An 18996-nucleotide genomic window follows, 5' to 3' on the forward strand; every position below is an offset into this window, starting at 1 on the left:
GAGTCTTTGTGATAGTTGTGCTGAAGTCCCTGCTTTGCCCTGAGCAGTGAAGCTGCCCATTGTTCTTAAGAAAAATCCTCCAGGTACACCATGCTCTTTGATATCCCAGCATCTACTGCACATTTGAAGTCTTCCCAACAGTTGCTACACTATATGATGCTGAGACCCAGCTTTAACAATACAGCTGTTCAGTTTGTAGTACAAAACTCTGGAAGATAATTCTCCATGGGTTTCCTGAGGGGTTTCCTATGGGATTCTATAATGACAGTTTTGGATTCATAAATAAAATCAAATAAGATGTGGTCTTGATAATATATGACCGTTTTGTTCTCCAACATAAATTAATCATACCTCAAAAGTGAATTTTGAAGCTGTCATGTTTTTAAAAAAAGATTCTTCAATGCAAATTTAAAATTCATGTTTGGTATGACTGCCTGTAATTTATGCTGTTGCACAAAACATCCTAACTGCCATTATTAAAACCCATAAGAAGGGTAGGAAGAGGATCCCAAATGTTGAATAGCCTTCCGGGTTCACCAACAAATGTTGCAGCCGCACAATTAATTGAAAAAATAAATTAATCGACATTACAATTACAGTTGCCACAATTAACACATTAAGACCTAGCTGCCCCCTCACTAGACCCACTGCAGTTTGCGTATTGTCACAACCGTTCAACAGATAACGCCATCGCCACCACCCTCCATCTGGCCCTCACCCACCTTGATAATAAGGACTCATACGTTCGAATGCTGTTCATAGACTCAGTCATTCCTCAGCACCTGATTAAAAAGCTGAACCTGCTGGGCCTGGACACCTCCCTCTGCAACTGGATCCTGAACTTCCTGACTGGGAGACCTCAGTCAGTCCGGATCGGTAACAGCATCTCCACCACCACTTCACTGAGCACTGGGGCCTCCCAGGGCTGTGTGCTCAGTCCACTCTGTTCACTCTGCTGACTCACGACTGTGCAGCAATGCACAGCTCGAACCACATCATAAAGGTCTCCGATGACAGGACCGTGGTGGGTCTCATCAGCAAGAATGATGAGTCAGCATACAGAGAGGAGGTGCAGCGGCTAACGGACTGGTGTATAGCTAGCAACCTGTCTCTGAATGTGGACAAAACAAAAGAGATGGTTGTTGACTTTAGGAGAGCACAGAGTGACTGCTCTCCGCTGAACATTGACGGCTCCTCTGTGGAGATCGTCAAGAGTACCAAATTCCTTGGTGTTCACCTGGCGGAGAACCTCACCTGGTCCCTCAACATCAGCTCTATTGCCAAGAAAGCCCAGCAGCGTCTCTACTTTCTTCAAAGTCTGAGAAAAGCACATCTCCCAACCCCCATCCTCACTACATTCCATAGAGGGACTATTGAGAGCATCCTGAGCAGCTGCATAACTGCCTGGTTTGGGACTTGCACCGTTTCGGACTGCAAAGCCCTGCAGAGGATAGTGAGGACTGCTGAGAAGATCATCTGGGTCTCTTTTCCCTCCATCAAAGACATTTACATAAAACGCTGCATCCGCAAAGCAACCAGCATTGTGGACGACCCCACACACCCCTCACACAAACTCTTTACCCTCCTGCCGTCTGGCAAGAGGTACCGATGCATTCGGGCCCTCACGGCCAGACTGTTTAACAGCTTCTTCCCCCAAGCCATCAGACTCCTCAATACACAGGGACTGGACTGACACACACACATACACACCTGTACACCATCCACCTTTTGCACATGTCCGGAGTTGCACTTTAATTATTGTCACTTTATACCTGGCTGCTGCCTCAATAACTGCTATGTCCATAGAACACTATTTCATAGTATGTTATGTTTACATTTGGCATTTTAGAAAGTGTCACTTTTTTGCTCTACTCGATTACAAATGTGTACTGGTCGGTCGCTGCACTGTCTCTAACTGTGCCTATTGTCCTGTTCCTTTTAGTAATTTATTGTACTGTCCCGTACTTTTTGCACATGTTTGCACGTGCACTTTATATAGGTATGTTATTTAGTCTGTGTAGTCTCATGTGGTTCTGTGTTTGTCCTATGTTGTTTTAAATGCAGCACCATGGTCCTGGAGGAACGTTGTCTCGTTTTGCTGTGTACTGTACTAATTGTATATGGTTGAATCGACAATAAAAACCACTTGACTTGACGTATTTTAACGTCTTATTTCAACATACAAATGACATTATTTTAACACCTAAATAAAACGTCCCACAAAAGTTGCATTTTGGTCTGGTTATATTTTCGTATAACAAACACGTCATATTTACGTTTAGTTTTTTGTCTACTTAAAGAAAACATTCAAGGTTGGTACTTTCACAATGTTTTTTAAATGTTTTATTTTGGTTGTGTTGTTCAGGTGTTGTTTCAGGGACATTTTTATATGTTGTACTGCAACATTACCTAACTCCAACCAAACTGCAACGTTGTGAATGGTTGTAAAAACGTTTTGGATTTGCTGGGCAGATACATTTGTGGAATCTGCTATAATTACCTTGAAATGTTTAATCAGTTTAATTCCCAAAAGTATTGCGTTCTCTATGTAACGTAGCCTGTTGTTTAGGAAATGTTTGTCAAATTTACAGTAAATATTCTCGTTAAATTTAGATTATGTATTACATTTTCTAAAACTTACATATATGGATTTAGATTACATTGATTTGCTCTGTTATGTTGTTTAAATGTCCAAATGATTGTTAGTTTATAGATTATCAACAGATTATTAACATTTACACTGTTACAAAAGACGATGCAACAGAAGATAGTCTTCTCAAACAGGCATTTGTACTATACATTACAAGCTCTTTCTCTCACTGCCAGGGGTTGTAAGGACCTCTTTCAGCAGCAGAGGGAAACCTAGTCCAAGCAGACCCTCGCACTGAATCAGTATGACTGTCTGCTGAAAGGCACACCTGTCAAAGCCCAAATTCTTCACTGTTTTCATGACAGTATATTTTTGACCCTGGCCTGTAATCTCCAATGATGTGCAAGGGAAGTATCCACTTTAAGTAATATTATGGGTTCAATACAAGTTAAGCTCAATCGACAGCATTGTTGGCAATGTGCTGATTACCACAAACAATAATTCCGATTTGTCCCTCGTTTAGTAGAAAACAAATAAGCAAAAATAGTGGTTACGATAATGCACTTATAATGCTAGTACATTTAACCAGTCTATAAGAATTTAAATGCACAGTTTCAAAAGTATATCCACAAGATGTAAACACAATTTTAGTGTGATATAAATACATGAGTAATACATGTTTTACAACAGTTATGCTGCATTCCTTTCTGGTATCCTTGTTCTGATATCATGTGAAAGTTACAGAGTTTACTGGATTTACATTGTCATGACACGATCTGACAGACTGAATTAGTCTTGATAACTCTTCTAATGTACGTTATTGTTCATTTCTGTGCAGTGCCTCAATAAACTTTGATTGAAAATGAATGACATCAAATGTGATTTCTTTATATGTTTTTACAAGTAGAGGGATGAGTTGAAAGTATTCCTATACTGTGTCTCAAAATGACATTCACTATAAGTGTCCAAGGAATAGTCACTTATAATTTGTCAATAACATTTAGGAGAAAGGAACCCATTCTAGATCTGTACAAAAGGGCAGTTCCCACTATAGGCATATACAACTCCACTAGCGGCTGTGGGTCACAAGGGATTCTGTTGGTCCCCAGATATTTCAGGCAGACCCTTAAAGCCATTGCAAGGTGACAACTATCTCAGAAGGGCAAAGCAGGAAGTGCACACATCATATTTTTCTGCAATGATACTCCCTGTGAAGTCATGGGTTAACCTGTTTCTGCTGGCCATCTTATTTGTCATCCAAGATCCAAGAACTTTACCTTTCCGTGTGTGTGTGTGTGTGTGTGTGTCTGTGTGTGGTTTCCAAAATAGACTGTAATGGAATATGTCCAATGTAAGGTGAGGTAGGGGCCCCGGAAAGTGTTTCCCATATGATTCCCTTTGCATGCTCTTTGCTACTATAAATAATTCTTATTGGGTTTAAGTGGAATTAGTGCAGGTTCTCATCCTCAGCAGAGCCACTGATACTGCGATAGAGTGGATGCTCACTTAAATATCCCTGTGCATGCATGCACGCAAACAAACTATAGAGACACAGGATTTATTGAATGGGCCATAGCTTTTGGATGCTTCTAAAAACATCTTCTCATAATGACACAAGGTGGGAATTCCAACAGCCTGTCAAATAGCTCACAAAGACCCACCAGCTGAGTACACCTCTCCACTGGTATATTTTAATGAGTGAATGAGTGCAACAACAAAAAAAAAGCCCTAAAATGAGAAACAGAAAAACAAAATAAAATTTTTGTTACACTAAGAAAATAAAACCTATGTACTACAGTTATTTATTTACTATAATACTGTAACTAAATTCATAATTACAGTAAAATAACAAATACAATGATTTTTGCTATAACAAATACTGTTATGATGTATAATAGTTTAAAACACAAGTAATAACATAGGAAACATTATGATTTAAGAATGTCATAGCAGTAGGCCCTATTTGTTGTATTAAAAATATTATACTATAAAAATGTATGTATTACAGTAAAAATAACTAATTCAATGATTTTCAGTACAATAAATATTATTATAATGTAAAATACTTTACAATCACCATTTTTTCCATTTCTTTATTAACTATATTATTTTTACTGGTTAATTGTCATGTACTGTAAATAAGGTCACAATGCAAAACATTTAAAGGTCTTAAAAATAGGCTTATTTTGTCTTTAAGCACCAATTGTACTACAGTTTCCCTTCCGTCACTCACTCGACATTGTGTCACTACATCGCCACAACGTCTCGTTCCCTCCATCAGGGAACGGAGGTTACGACAGTAACCATGACATTATTTTTTACAGTTAAAATACATAAAAATCGTTTTACTGTAAAAATAACAAATACTTCGATTTTTACTACAGCAAATACTATTATGATGCAAAAACACTTTACAATCACAATTTTTTAAATTTTTTATTCAATTTGTAAAGTATTTTACATCATAATAGTATTTGTTTGACTAAATATCATTGTATTTCAGTTATTATTATCAGTTAATCTTCATATAAATAATGTCACAGTGCAAAAAATGGGATCTGCAACAATACCTGGAGATTTTCTTCACATAGCCTACTCTACAGTATAGTCTCCAAAGAACAGTTAAAACAATGGGTTCCTACAGTAACAAAATGTAAACTTTATTGAAGATTGACATCTCTATTTTTCAGATTTTACAGAAGTTAAAAATGAATGGCACATTTATTGATGTATGCAAACTGCTGATTAATCCTTGGCACCTGATTTCTACAAAATGAGCAAAGATTACTCATCAGGGAACATTACAGCGTATCATTGTCATTGTAATATAAAATACAGTAAAAAGACCTCCCAAAACAGCACTCTATATAAGATCATGACCATTTGTCTCCTTTGAAAATGCTTGAATGAAAAGAGCATCAAAAAACCATGAGATTAAGACATTGACAGTGTGCTGGGGTGCAAGTAAGACATTTTTTTCTCTCATTTGGATTCAATATGTTTGACCTGAGAAACCTGCAGTTACAGTAAACATTCTACAATCACAGTGAAGATTAAGAAGACATTACTAGTAAGCCACACATATCTGGTGAAGCTGATCAAGTCTCATTCGCTCTCTGTACTGTAGTTTCACATGGTGTTGACAGTGATTTAGTGTTTTAGCGCAGGGACCAGTAATCCAAGGCTGGATCTTGCCAAAGCATGATAGATTCAAATTGAATGAAAGTAGCAGCGCCTCTATTATACTTATATATTGCTGTAATTATTTCTAGAAAAGCATTATTTTAAAGAATGTATCTTTATTTTGCCCAATGCCACATACATCAGACATAACCCTCAGGCAATACAAAATCTAGAAATATTACCTCAAATGCTTTGTGCAGCAAATTGTTCTTAAATTGATAAAAAATGATCAATTATCAAAAATTATTATTATTATTATGTTAATATGAGCACAAGATGTATGTGTTGTTAAAATTATGAATGCTATAACTGTATAATGCTATGCTGTGGTTAAGGCATTGGCTGAATGATCAAGTTTAGCCTATATTGATTTAAATAAAAACTCTACCTTTCATAATATCCTATTTTTATCGGTGGTCACTACATTGAAAATCACTTAAGATCTAATTATACCATAGTGGTTTAATCTGGTCAATTATAAGAAGCTAAACTAAATAATTATTAAAATAAGCATATAAAAATCTACAATGTATACTTTATTGTGTGCATTTAAACTAAGACTGTGCAGCTGTTAAATGAGGTGAAATTTTCTCCTATATTTTGATTGGTAGTTTCTCATATCCTGGTACTATTGATTGACCTTCTTCTTGTTTGATTAATAGACAAAATAAATTGAACTATTTATGCTAAAAGCCCTTCATTTCACTGTCCTCTCTTACTAAGTGCTTGTAATCTCTCACATTTTGCCAAAAAAAACAAAAACAATGGCAACTTGGGGTTCAATGAAAACATAAAAAAGCTACAGCAAAATTTACAGCAAAGTTCAAGTAAAAACCCAGCTGAGTAGAGAAGAGTCATATTTAACTATTTCTCATCTTAATCCAACTTCAGCTAATCATTTTTCCTTTCTAGCAATTCTTTCTATGCAGAGATGATTTTTGCAACATTTTGATTATTATTTGGTCTTCTTTGAAAAATTCCATTGATTTTTTTTAAGCAAGTAAAGTGTTTGATTTCTGGCTCCATTTCATGAGATGAGGAAACAGTTAAACTTTAAGAGGCTGTAAGAATTTACTTACAGTATCAAGTATAATCCACAGTTCCCTTACGATTCAGTCCACTTGACATTGCGTCACAAAGCTGATGCAATTGGGAGTGTCCTTCTACACGACCTAGTTGAATCCTTTCTACAATATTGGCTACAAGGATTGGCTATGGTGTTTAAGCCCCGCCCTTTCGGGTGTGAAGCTGCCCGGTATAACCCACAAACAACATTCCTCAGAATTTTCTTCCTTCAAGACAGCGATTTATCTCTTGTCTAGAAGACTTCTACTACTTTGCCGTCGACATACACGATTCAGTGGGCGGGATCTTCACAGCAAAAGAGCCACTTGCGTGTTTGCATCTTTTGAATGTCATTACGTAAGATGTCATTCCGCTTTCTGATCATCATGAGCGCTGCATTCACTGTCTGGGCTGCGCCCATGCAGAGACAGCTGTCATGAAGGGTCACACTGTGAGGGCATGAGTATCAAGACGATTTGCTCGTGAATAGCCTTTGTTCTGAGGGACGATTCAGCCTCCCGTGCCCTCCCAGCCACTCCCACTCCAGAGGGATCACACAAGGCAGCACGACGGGACCAAGAGGTCAAGCAGAATGAATTTGAGGTGGACCTCATGCCGGCACGAGAGCAATGAATTGCTCTTGCTGTCCGGACGCCGTCAAGAGAACGTACTCCGCAGATCTGCCCCGTTCTTCCCGGAAGTTCATAACAAACTGAAAAATCCAGGCGCGCGCCCTATTCAGCTTGCTCGCACCGTGATTCCTCTCTCATCACAAAAGTGGACCACGGGGAAGACAAAAGTTATGCCCAACTACCCCCCTGTGAGCCGGTAGTGGCCAATCTTGAGTAGCGAGTAGCAGGCTGTGGAAATCCCACCCCAACCTGGTAGTCTTCGATCATCACATCTGGTTGACCCTCACGGAAATGCATGACACAAAAAAAGAGGCTCTATTTGATGCTCAGGTGTTTCCAGCTGGCCTTTTCGGTGGCTTTGTGGATAGATTTGCTGAGCGCAACGTCACGTCTCCACAACACTCACAAGCTACGAGACATTTTATGCCAAAACAGAGCAATTCTTTGTCACAACTGGCTCGCTCCCACTCTGTGTCTGGCCAGCGTCTGGCTGAAAAAAACCTGCCAGTTACATAGAAGCCGAGCCGCCAGTAAAGCCATGAAAGCCGTGGCCCAGCGCATGTGCCGCACTGACTCTATATGCATTTCCCAGTGTGCTGCCTCCACTCTGTCATATACAAAGTAGTGGAGGATAAGGAACAATTCTATTGGTTATACTGAAGTGGCCCAACCAGTCCTGGTTTCCAGAAATTATAAGGATTTTGGATGGCCCTCTGGGGAAATACTGCTGAGGAGTTATCTCCTCTCTCAAGAGCTGGCATTCCCAGCCCTAGCTGTGGAACCTGCATGTGTGGCCCCTGAACTGGGCATGCTACACATAACAGTCGGTTATGAGCAACAAAGACTCCTCTGTGCACTGAAATGGAATGTGTTCACTAGCTGGTGCCTTTCACAGTGAACTGCCCCTTACCTGAAATTCTCAAATTTTTTCAAGAGCGATTAGATGCAGGGCTCACTCCGTCAATACTCAAAGTTTGTGGCACCTATATCTGCATATCACAGACCCGGCACCTCTATATGAAAACATGATTTAATAATAAAATTCCTTAGGGGAGCGAGGCGGCTGAATCCCCCTCGCCTGGCTACAGTTCTGACTTGGGACCTAGCTTTTGTCCTAAAAGCACTCACAGGGCCCCTTCGAGCCTCTGGACTCTGGACTGCTGAATTGCATGTGCTTTCTATTAAGATGGCATTACTGCTGGCTCTGGCCTCAGTAAAACGGGTCAGTGATTTGCAAGCACTGTCAGTCGACAATTCATTTCTGGAGTTTGGTCCGGATCTTTCAAAAGCCACTGTCAAATCCAGAAAAGGCTAAGGTTCTAACCACACCCTTCAGAGTGCAGGTGGTTCACCTTCAAGCCTTTTTCCCTCATCCATTTAATTCAGATGAGGAACAGTCCTTGCATTTGCTACACACATACATTGAGCGCACTCGCCAGTTCAGACTGTCTGACCAGCTCTTTGTGTGCTATGGAGGATGCACGAAAGGAATGTCCATCTCCAAGCAAAGACTTTCTCACTGGATCGTTTTATGGTTTAACGTCTTATGAGTCGCAAGGTTCAAATTGCCCAATTGGTGTAAAAGCACACTCAACAAGAGGCATGGCCACTTCATGGGCATGGACGAATGGAGTGTCCTTATAAGACATATGTTTTGAAGCAGGATGGTCTTCTCAAAACACATTCGCTATTTTTTACAACCTAGATTTGATATATCTCTTATCGCAAGTCCTCTCTGTCTAGAGCGCTTGCTATTTCGTTGGCCAAACATACATTTATGCCCCTTTTTTAAAGTAAGGACTCCCTGTCATTTTACACAACCACCTGCATTCAGGCCGTTGTATCTCCCAAAGTCACAAGCACTTTCATTATAAATAAAACGTCCTTCCCGACTGAATTCGTGAAGGGAGTAATTCTTACTAATGTACATGGCCATAGTTCATATATATATATATATATATATATGAACTATGTATATATGTATATGAACTTTATATATGGACCGCTGTGTCATGTTTCCTCTCTGGGAAGGTTGTGTCGTGTAGTGCAGTATTGGGGCGTGATGGGTATCTATTCCCCATAGCGTCAGCTTGTGATTGTGACAGCAATGTCAAGTGTACTGAACTGTAAGGGAATTACGTATGTAACCTCGGTTCCCTGAGATGAAGGGAATGAGACATTGCATAAGCTGGCCGCACAATGGACTCATGGTTTTTGAGGTGCGAGCGATGCGCTCTTTGTCTCTCAGTCAGAAAATTCTGTGGAATGGTGTTTGCATGCCTGCTTTTATACCTGAAAGGGCAGGGCTTAAACACCATAGCCAATCCTGCCGTTATTGTAGAAAGGTTTCAACTAGGTCGTGGAGAAGGACACTCCCCATAGCGTCATCTTAGTGATGCAATGTCTCATTCCCTTCCACTCAGGGAACCGAGGTCACATATGTAACCGAGATGTTTTTTGAGAAAAAAAAAAGAAAAGAATTATGAATCAACAAAACAAATAGTGAATAAAAACAAGAGGGATCTAAAAATCACAAGAATTATAAAACACTTCAATTTTTTAAAGTGCAAATGTAATCTACCAACTCTCAAGTCTACACAGATAATGGTCTTTGTGGAAAGTGCAATTTGAGATCAGCACAAGTGAAAACTTTAAAAACTGTAAAAATAAAAAAAGTGATAAGCAAGCCTCAGGATCTCCATCGTACGAAAACCGGCACGTTCCCAAGGCCAACCTGGTAACTATTCAGAAACATCCCTCCGTCAAACACTTGAGCATTGTTTGTGTCCTGCCATTGAAATTCACTCTCTGGCAGGTAAATGTCTCTATGTAAGGCTCCTTTTTCTGTCACTGGTGCTACAAGAACCTGGAAAAGCAAGAGATAAGAAAAAGTAAATTACACCCTGATCTCCAGTCTGCAAGTCCATAGTTTTGTCAAATGTTAGGGTTGGGGTCTGGCTTAGACCTGGGGTTGGGACTTCAACAACATTCATATCAATGTATCATTTTCATCTGATAGAGCAACATGATGGAAAGGGAACTCGTCATGTTGCTACCGAATGTTCCAGTATCCTGACATTGACCCCATTTTGTGCCATCTCCCATCAGACATTTTTGCATCTATTCAAACATGTTTACCTTTCTCTATAGTTCTACTGATAGCTCGATGCACGAGCGGCCTTCGGAAACACTGGTTCTGGTCCTGTGAAAACCAGGAAGTAATTGTGTTTGCATAAGCAATGATGATTGGAATTTGAAAGTTGCATTTTGCCCCTTAGAATTAATTTTTACTCTACTGGTGGTTAGGTTTACGGTTGGGATTTGTGTTTGGGTGTAGATTTAGTAAATTTTCATTCCTGCTGACAACTAAATACAACTCGCTTTACAAATTGTCTTTGGCACCACTCTAAGGAAATTTCACCCTGAAACTTAAGCTAACACATGCATAAACATTTAACAACACTTCTAGCTTCGGCCACTGGGGCAGTACTTCAAATTTTTGTAAGCAAAGACCAATTTCAGCTGAAGAACTTTCCATGTACTGTCACTTTCCTTGTACTGTCATCTGAACAAGATCAGTCTAGAATGGGTTAGGGAAAAGTAGTAATTTAATTATTTATATATATTTATTACAATACATAAAATAATGGTTTTTAAATATAATTTTAAATCATTGTTTTCATATTCTATCCCCAGAAATCCATCAAATAGAGGTATCTGTATTGGTCTCGGCGATATTGGCCTTGATAGTGTTTGTTATCATATCGAATAAACAAATAAGTGAAATCGCCCATCCCTAACTTGTGATTTTAGAAGTAGTTAGGGTTGGGATTAGGATTGACAGAAATATTGTCCCAGGACAACAGGAACATGTAGGTAAGCTCAGGTATAATTCTTTATAATATTGTTAGTGTACTATGAAGTCACTTTGGAGAAAAAAGTATGTGCAAACCTTCCTTTTCTAGAAGCATCTTACCTCATCTCCAATGAGGAACTCATCATCAATGGTGAATGTGACAGGGTCATCCGGGCTGAGCCACCATAGCGGTCTGTAGATGGGGTTTCCATTAGCTTTCCATTCTTCTGCATATTTCAATATCAGAGGAATTACAAAGTCATGGTGCTTGGCAATGTAGAATCTGGTGAGGTTTAGGACCTAGATGGAAGGTACAGTAAAACTATTGGCAAAACATGTATAATAAACATGCAGTGGCCCCAAAAGTATTTGGAAACATAAGTCACACTTAAAATATGCCTAGCAACTGTTTTTTGGGCATGGCACTTGGTTTGATATTTTATTATGTAATACAATAAACTTGTGTAACTTAAGTGTCCAAAAGTCTCCAAATATGTTTTGGGGCCACTTTATATGAAAAAAGGGATATTTTGAGTTTATTTATTTATAAAAAAATAAAATAAATCTGAAACTGTTCTCGCCTAGTTCTACTGTGGTTGATTTTTAACATTCCTTGAGAGGTCACAAGCTTGAGTTAACATCCTTACCAGCCTCTGGTGATGGAAACAAAGCAAAACCACGTTTATGAATAATGTATTCTCAAAATTAAAATGTGGGGGACTGAGATGAATTTTGAATTACTGCCTGAGTTCGGCCCAACTTTAAATGGATAAAACAGGCTTGTGGCTTCTATTCCTGTTTTCCTTCTATTTAGACTCAACATAATCATTGATTTAACAGTCTCTAATGGGTGTTGGATAATCACGCAAACTCCACACACACACACACACACACACACACACTGACCTAGGAGCCAATAACTCATTCAGAGTGAAAAATAAAGGCAATTAAAGTCTTTCAGTATGATCACCAAACTTAATATTATTAACGCTAATATATTGTGATTTAAGTGATTGTCCATATTATATCATCCATATGGCAAGATCAAACCATTAAATATTATTATACCCTATTTCTAATGCAAAACTAAACTTTTCCAGTATTTGCAAATCAATTACTAAGGTATTCTGATTTTTAGGATGTTTCTAGGGAGTCCTGGCTGGTTGTTAGGGGATTGATAAGCAGTTTTGGGGTGAAAAGAGAGACTATTTAGCAGAGATGGCCACTTATATTAAAATGAATGGGAGAAATTGGAACACCCAGCCAAGGAGCTTGTGCCCAATGGATGTAGTAAGGTCCCACCTTACAGGTAAAAGAACCAATCACATTTTAGATACAAATATCATCTGTCAATCAACTTGAGAATGCGCATGATATATACAAGCCGATAGAATTGCGTTTTCAGCGTAATCTGGGGTAAAGAAGCACAATTTATGATACCAGTGTTGTTTGATTTTACAGCTGATTTAAAATGTTTTTGGAGTGTAACCTTGACCAACCATTTTTGAGATATCTGTGTTCCCCCATTCATGTAGATAGGAGTTGCACTGTCATGACTGGAAATATACTCCCGGGAGCATTCCAAAGATGGCCGACTTACATGACACTTACTTGCTAGAAAGACTTTGAAAGCTCAGTGAAATGTGTGTGGCCATTTTACAGTGTAATTCTATGGGACTATTTCACCTGTTAAATCATTCTCTTGGCAAAAACTGTCCTATTGCTTACAGTCATAATAGCACATCTCTCCTAAATAAACTTCGATAATTCATGTCCATGGCACAAACGGTGTAGAACGAGTTACATGCCAAGGTTTTGGGCAGTAAATGTAATAATAAGTATGAGCAATTATAATTGTGATGTTTGGCCTAAACAGATCTAAATTAAATGTTCTTTTCCTCTTATTCATTACGGATTGTCATTCTTGGTGCAACGGCTCTCATTATAGCTGAGATTGAGAGTCATAAATTTGAAAGAGATGTTAATGCAGACCAGATGGACCCTTAACCACAGGTGATGTCAGGGAAAGGCCAAGCAATTACACCCTGAAATGCAAGAACAACAGCCACCTGGAGGATCCTCTCTGCCGGTCTTAAACTCAAGCTGGGCTGCAAGGGCTCAAACATATCAATGTCTGAGACTAGATATACAAGGATGTATTTAACTAGTATTTTTAAAAGGATATTCTCATGATGCCCCATGGCGTGAATAAATATTATTTTCCAAGTGTTATGTTAGGAGTGGAAAAGAAGACCCTCAAGATTTTCTAAACCTGTATAACTTTCTTTTCTCTTTGGAACACAAAAGGAGACATTTTAATTAATGAACTGTTCACTCTATTTCATACAAATACAATGAACGGGGACTGGAGCTTTCAAGCATTAAAAAAATTGTTCCAAAGCACAATTTGCCGTAAGTAATATTCTTTCCTCCCAAAAAACTTTCTAGACAATATCTTAATTCTTCCTTATTGTATGACTCAATTGGCTCCATCATATTCCCTCTTTTCTGACCACAACGTTAATGGAACTCAACTAAAAACTAAAACCTGAATGGGCCTAGGACCTGCCCTTGTGGTACTCACCCATTCCTTCTCAAAGACCCATGGAGGTGTCTGGAAGCTGATGACAGGAAGGAAGGCTGCAATCCCCAGCCAACGGATGAAGAGGTCGTCGTCTGTGACAAGTTCGGCAGAGAGCGAACCTCCTGTGAATGAGGCCCACAAATGCATTCTTGTTTCTTCATCAACACATTGTCTTTGTGCAATGCACAACTTAATCTTTTTCTTGTCTATATAGTGTATATTTTCATTAAAATAAATTTTTTTATGTTACATTGTTCCTAACCTGCAAGCTGTTATTTTTTTCCATGGAACACAAAAGGCAACACACTCATTTCTAGTCTTTTCAACACTAGTTCATAGTGACCAAACATGGCCAAAAGCACCAAAAAAGTCAGACATACAAATTTTGCACTGTATTATAAGCATTTTGAGGCTGTGTTTGAGGAACTGATCAACATTTAAGTCATCATTCACATACAATCTTTTGCTACAGTGAACTATTATCTTGAATCGTTCTTTTGTGCTGATTCTTTTAAATGAACTGATTGATCCAGTTCACAATTCAGACCGTTCTCAAAATGGACTGATCGGTTCTCAATGACTGTCTTTTCATGAACACCAGAGAGTGGCTTATTGTGAGAAAGCGGATTATTGTGAGAATACAGCATTCCAATTTACATGCACTGTATACGTCGTATACTCTTTACTCCCGTATACTTGCGGCTCGTTCAGTAAGCTGCTTTATACACAGGAATGTAATTTTCCTTATTTTTTGGGGGAAAATAACAAGCATGGGTTCCGAGGAAGACTTTGCTATTTTTTTGTCTGTTGCTTCGCTTTATTTCAAGATATTCCAGAGTTGTTGCTGTGTTTGTTTCCTTCACTTTCTATCGCGACCTGCAGTACAATTGTGATGCAATAGTGGGGTGTCCCGCAGTAAAACTCTGGGATTTTTTAAAGACAACTGTTAGGGACAGCCAATATTTTCCATTAGTGTGTATAAATGGGAATAGTTTATAGTGTATGTGATTTTTCCACTGGTCACAATGAGATGCCATTGTATGGAAAAAAGGTTTAGAAATTTTCATTTTGGGTGAACTATTCCTTTAATTTTAGTATGTATTGTGATATAGTGTATGTTGTACAATTCTATTCTAAAGTTGCAAATAGAGTCTTTCTTTTTGTAAGGGATAAAAGAAGGCAGTGGATTACATTATGTTTTGCTTATCTATGGTATGCATCTTCATGAAAGATTAATGTAGTGCGTGTGTGTGTGTGTGTGTGTGTGTGTGTAGGCAGGTATTACCTACTGCATCAGGAATGAAGAAATTATATCCCAGAAGACTGTGATGCAGTAGGGATGGAATGATACCCTTAAGGCCGGAGTAACTCCAGTCGGACTGTAGTGCATTCATACGGATGAAAAGCGGTTTGTGGCCGGACCTGTTCAAAGGAAATTGCATGATTAAAACACAAAAATCACCTTTAATGTGTCTATAACAAAAACGGGACCCATTATTCAGTGCGTTTACATGCACTTTTAAAGTCTGATTTCGGTTAGTTTGTTTTTAAACATTTTAGTCAAGTCTAATTTTTGTGATATCGGAAAAACAGACCAAGATAATGTGATTGTAGCTCAGCTTTGTCCAGCATGCATATCTATCGGACCACATTTGACCTCAGCACTGTGCGCATGCTAGGCGCAACCTGTATTTAGCACTTCCTTGGGTGACGCCTTTCTTCAAATATTCAATTACGCATGCTTCATATATATATATATATATATATATATATATATATATATATATATATATATATATATATATATATATACTCAGATGGACAGATGAAGACTACAGCCTGACTATGCAATATAATATAATATATGCGTAGTGTGTTTACATACATGTTTTATCACAAAATTCTGATCTTACTGTTGAGACTGAGACACCAATTTTTCAATAATCGGATTTCAAACAACATACAACTGTGGTTTGGATTGGATTTAACAAAAAAAAAATCTGTAAAAACGATATATTTATATAGTATATTTGAGTTAGAAACTCCAAAAATATTTACCATGATCTCATGAATACTCAATTTTCCAGTGAAATGTCACCAAAAGCGAGTGAAATGGTGTTGTAATCAGACGACACTTTTAAAGTGAATATTATATGTAGGTTTTAATGAGTAAAACTTACCTCTCTAACCTAAAACTTTAACCTAAACCAACCAATAGTGATCTAAATCAAATGAGAGGTGAACAAAACAGACATCCTTAACCAACACCTAAACCTAACCGATAGTGTCCTAAACCAAAATGAGAAATGAAAAGCACATTTTCTGAAGCAACCACATCATCCCTTGTCCCTTCTATGACACTTTTGTCTATAATGTCAACTTGCTTGTTTGGCTGGGCTCGACCCACAGACTTGGGTAATCACATTGGAATAAGTGTGTAAAAGTGAGCCTGTAATACAAGTGTAAAAATTAAAAAAAAACTTTAGCGAAATGTAGAACACGGCTCGTAAAAGTCAGTCTGCAAATGTGTAGTTATACGTAGTAATGTTCATTTCATGAGATTAGGTTGAACAATTTGGATTTTTGTTCCCTGTCTGAACAAAGCCTTTCAATGGTGAAATCCCGAAGTGGCAGGTTGTGATTGGTTCTTGTGATTTTGCCAAATTGGACATATTCCAGGATCAATATCTGAAAATAACCTAACCCTAAAATCCAGGACCAACAAGAATGTTGATCCAGGGATACGCCCTACTTTGCAAAATCATGGTAAACAGTTGGGATTATTTGAACGATTAAATCAAATACCTTGCTCCTGAGGTTACAATGACATTTTCCCCAATCCTGTCAGCCAGGTTGGCAAGGAGTCTGATGTATTCATCCCCAACCAATGACAGAGGGGGGCGCAGGGCCTGTTCCTCGAAAGGGTTTCCCTCGCCACCTTCCAGGATGACATACTCCATGCCCAAATGGCTATGTAAACTGTCCACTTTGTCCAGAAACCAGTTAGTGGCATCAGGGTTGGTGATGTTCAGCTTCACACTGTACTTGCCTTTCCACTCAGTCAACAGAGGCACCTTGTGGAAGATTTTAAGAGCATGATGTAGGGGACAGATAAATATACAAATGTATTGCCAATAACCAGTAGAAAACCATGCGCACGCAGACAGAAAGATAGTTCTACCAGTCGATTCTGTGGCCCTGAGGGCAGGCTCAGCCAGTAGGCTTCAGTGCCTTCCTGCATGGAGCTCTGGAACTGCTGGGAGTCCACACTTAGGTATGGGGACAGGGTGATGGAAATGTTTAGAAGCTTCACAAAAGGGAGGTCCCTGGTCTGTCTCTTAGATGACCTTTTCTTGCCATTGAGGTAGCTGTGGTCCTAAAATAAAGGCAAAACCATTTCTTTTCATTGCATATGTTATCCATATAATGAAAGTGAATGGTGACCTAGGCCTAGCAACATTCTGCCTAACATCTCTTTTAGTATTCCTCGAAAGAAAAGTGATACAGGTTTGAAACAACGTCTAAAATACAAAACTCACTCTAATGTAAAGCATTAGGAAGTCTGGTTCATTTTAAAGAATCACTTTGATTAGTCCAGTTCAATTGAGATCATAATATAATGGCAACCAAATAAATTCATTTCATAACATGCATTGAAAACTCATATCAGTCGACCACCAATCTGAATCATTTGGGAGGGCAATACATTAAATTCCATACTAGTACAAATTACTTTTGTTAGTCCCACCTGGATTTCATTTATACATAAATATGCCATTTAAAAGGTCTTTCTCAGACAAAGTTTCCCCTATTATTTACTCATAAATTAGAGTCCCACTATAGCATTGTGCATCCTCCAAGTTTTTGGTTATTTCTGTTCAGACCAGATGTCAGAGGATTTGTACATCTCTAAAGATCTATATACTGAATGTAAAATCATAAAAATGCCGTAAATACATTCAAATTGTATGTGTAAATGCTACGTGCAAATATCTACGAATTCTAATGAGATTGCTCAGAAAATATTTGATTGGTAGCATAACAGTCTCACCATTTTAATGTATGCAACAGCAGTCTGGACTACAATGCAGTCAGGCATGACAGATGAATGAGAACACTGTGTTAATTACTCAGAATTCTATAGTTGCTGATTATTTTAACAATACAGAAAAACATTGTTTTTAACCATTACTGAAAATACAACTTCAGACTCTATTCATGTTTTTACCATGACAGTCACTAACTCTGCCACGGTGTCTAAGAAAATATAACTATAATGTATTTTAATCATACTGTACAGCTGGAGTGCTGCACATATGAGGAATCTGTGCAATAAATATCAAAATCTGGCAAGGGTGTTTATAACCAGATTCATTCCAAGTCAAGCTGTTGGTTTCAAACTAAATGGAAACTAGTTAATAAAAAAGAAACATTGCATCAGGATGGAGTTTTGTGTAACTGTAACACAAAGGATGGTTTTCCACTGCAACACATTTATTCAGGTTGGGCTAGGAGAGTATGGCCTTGTGTCAGATATCATGCAGACAAATATGAATGACCATTTTTAACTTTGTCAAATGTTTTTTTCACATCTAAAATGTGTGTTTTTAAAACCTATAGTTCATTTGAATGCAAAACCTTAATGGGATGAAAGGAAAGATAGGACTGAGACAATGTACCATGAAAAAGGCCCAATAAATACACAACGAATGAACAAAACTACAGTCATGAGTTATTGTAACAAGAGGGCTGTACTTAGTATTACAACACTGGCCATAATGTCCTGATAAGAATTTAAGTATTTAAGACCAGAACATTCTTTTCCTGGCAGAGAGCAGGTTCCTAACCCTCTCTTTTTTCCTTGCCTCTCACCTCATTCTAAACTTTCTAGAATAATTCCGCTGCACAGAGAACAATTCAGTGTTGGTTCTATTGTTGTGACATCAGTCAAGTAGGCTATAAATGCGACAGAAAAATGACTTGATCATTCAATAACTTCAAACCAGTTTGAGTACAATTCCTAATTTTGTGTCATTTAATAATGAATAATACAAATAATAGCAAGAAATTATAATAATATCCCTAT

At 38.2% G+C, this 18996-nt stretch overlaps 1 protein-coding gene across 1 annotated transcript in view; it reads right to left on the reverse strand.

Moving 5' to 3' along the window:
- Positions 1-5231: 5231 nt before the first annotated feature.
- LOC127640094 (SITS-binding protein-like) overlaps positions 5232-18996 on the reverse strand; it is a 38430-nt gene continuing 24665 nt past the window's right edge. Inside the window, exons 5-10 of the mRNA XM_052122489.1 lie at positions 17092-17286; positions 16716-16984; positions 15196-15332; positions 13911-14032; positions 11447-11626; positions 5232-10336 (exon numbers count right to left, since the gene is read on the reverse strand). Of these exons, the coding sequence (XP_051978449.1) occupies positions 10160-10336; positions 11447-11626; positions 13911-14032; positions 15196-15332; positions 16716-16984; positions 17092-17286 (1080 nt within the window). The 3' untranslated portion in view covers positions 5232-10159. The remainder of the gene's footprint in view (positions 10337-11446; positions 11627-13910; positions 14033-15195; positions 15333-16715; positions 16985-17091; positions 17287-18996) is intronic.

The sequence above is a fragment of the Xyrauchen texanus genome, chromosome 49 (genome assembly GCF_025860055.1).
Source record: "Xyrauchen texanus isolate HMW12.3.18 chromosome 49, RBS_HiC_50CHRs, whole genome shotgun sequence".
Lineage (NCBI taxonomy): Eukaryota > Metazoa > Chordata > Actinopteri > Cypriniformes > Catostomidae > Xyrauchen > Xyrauchen texanus.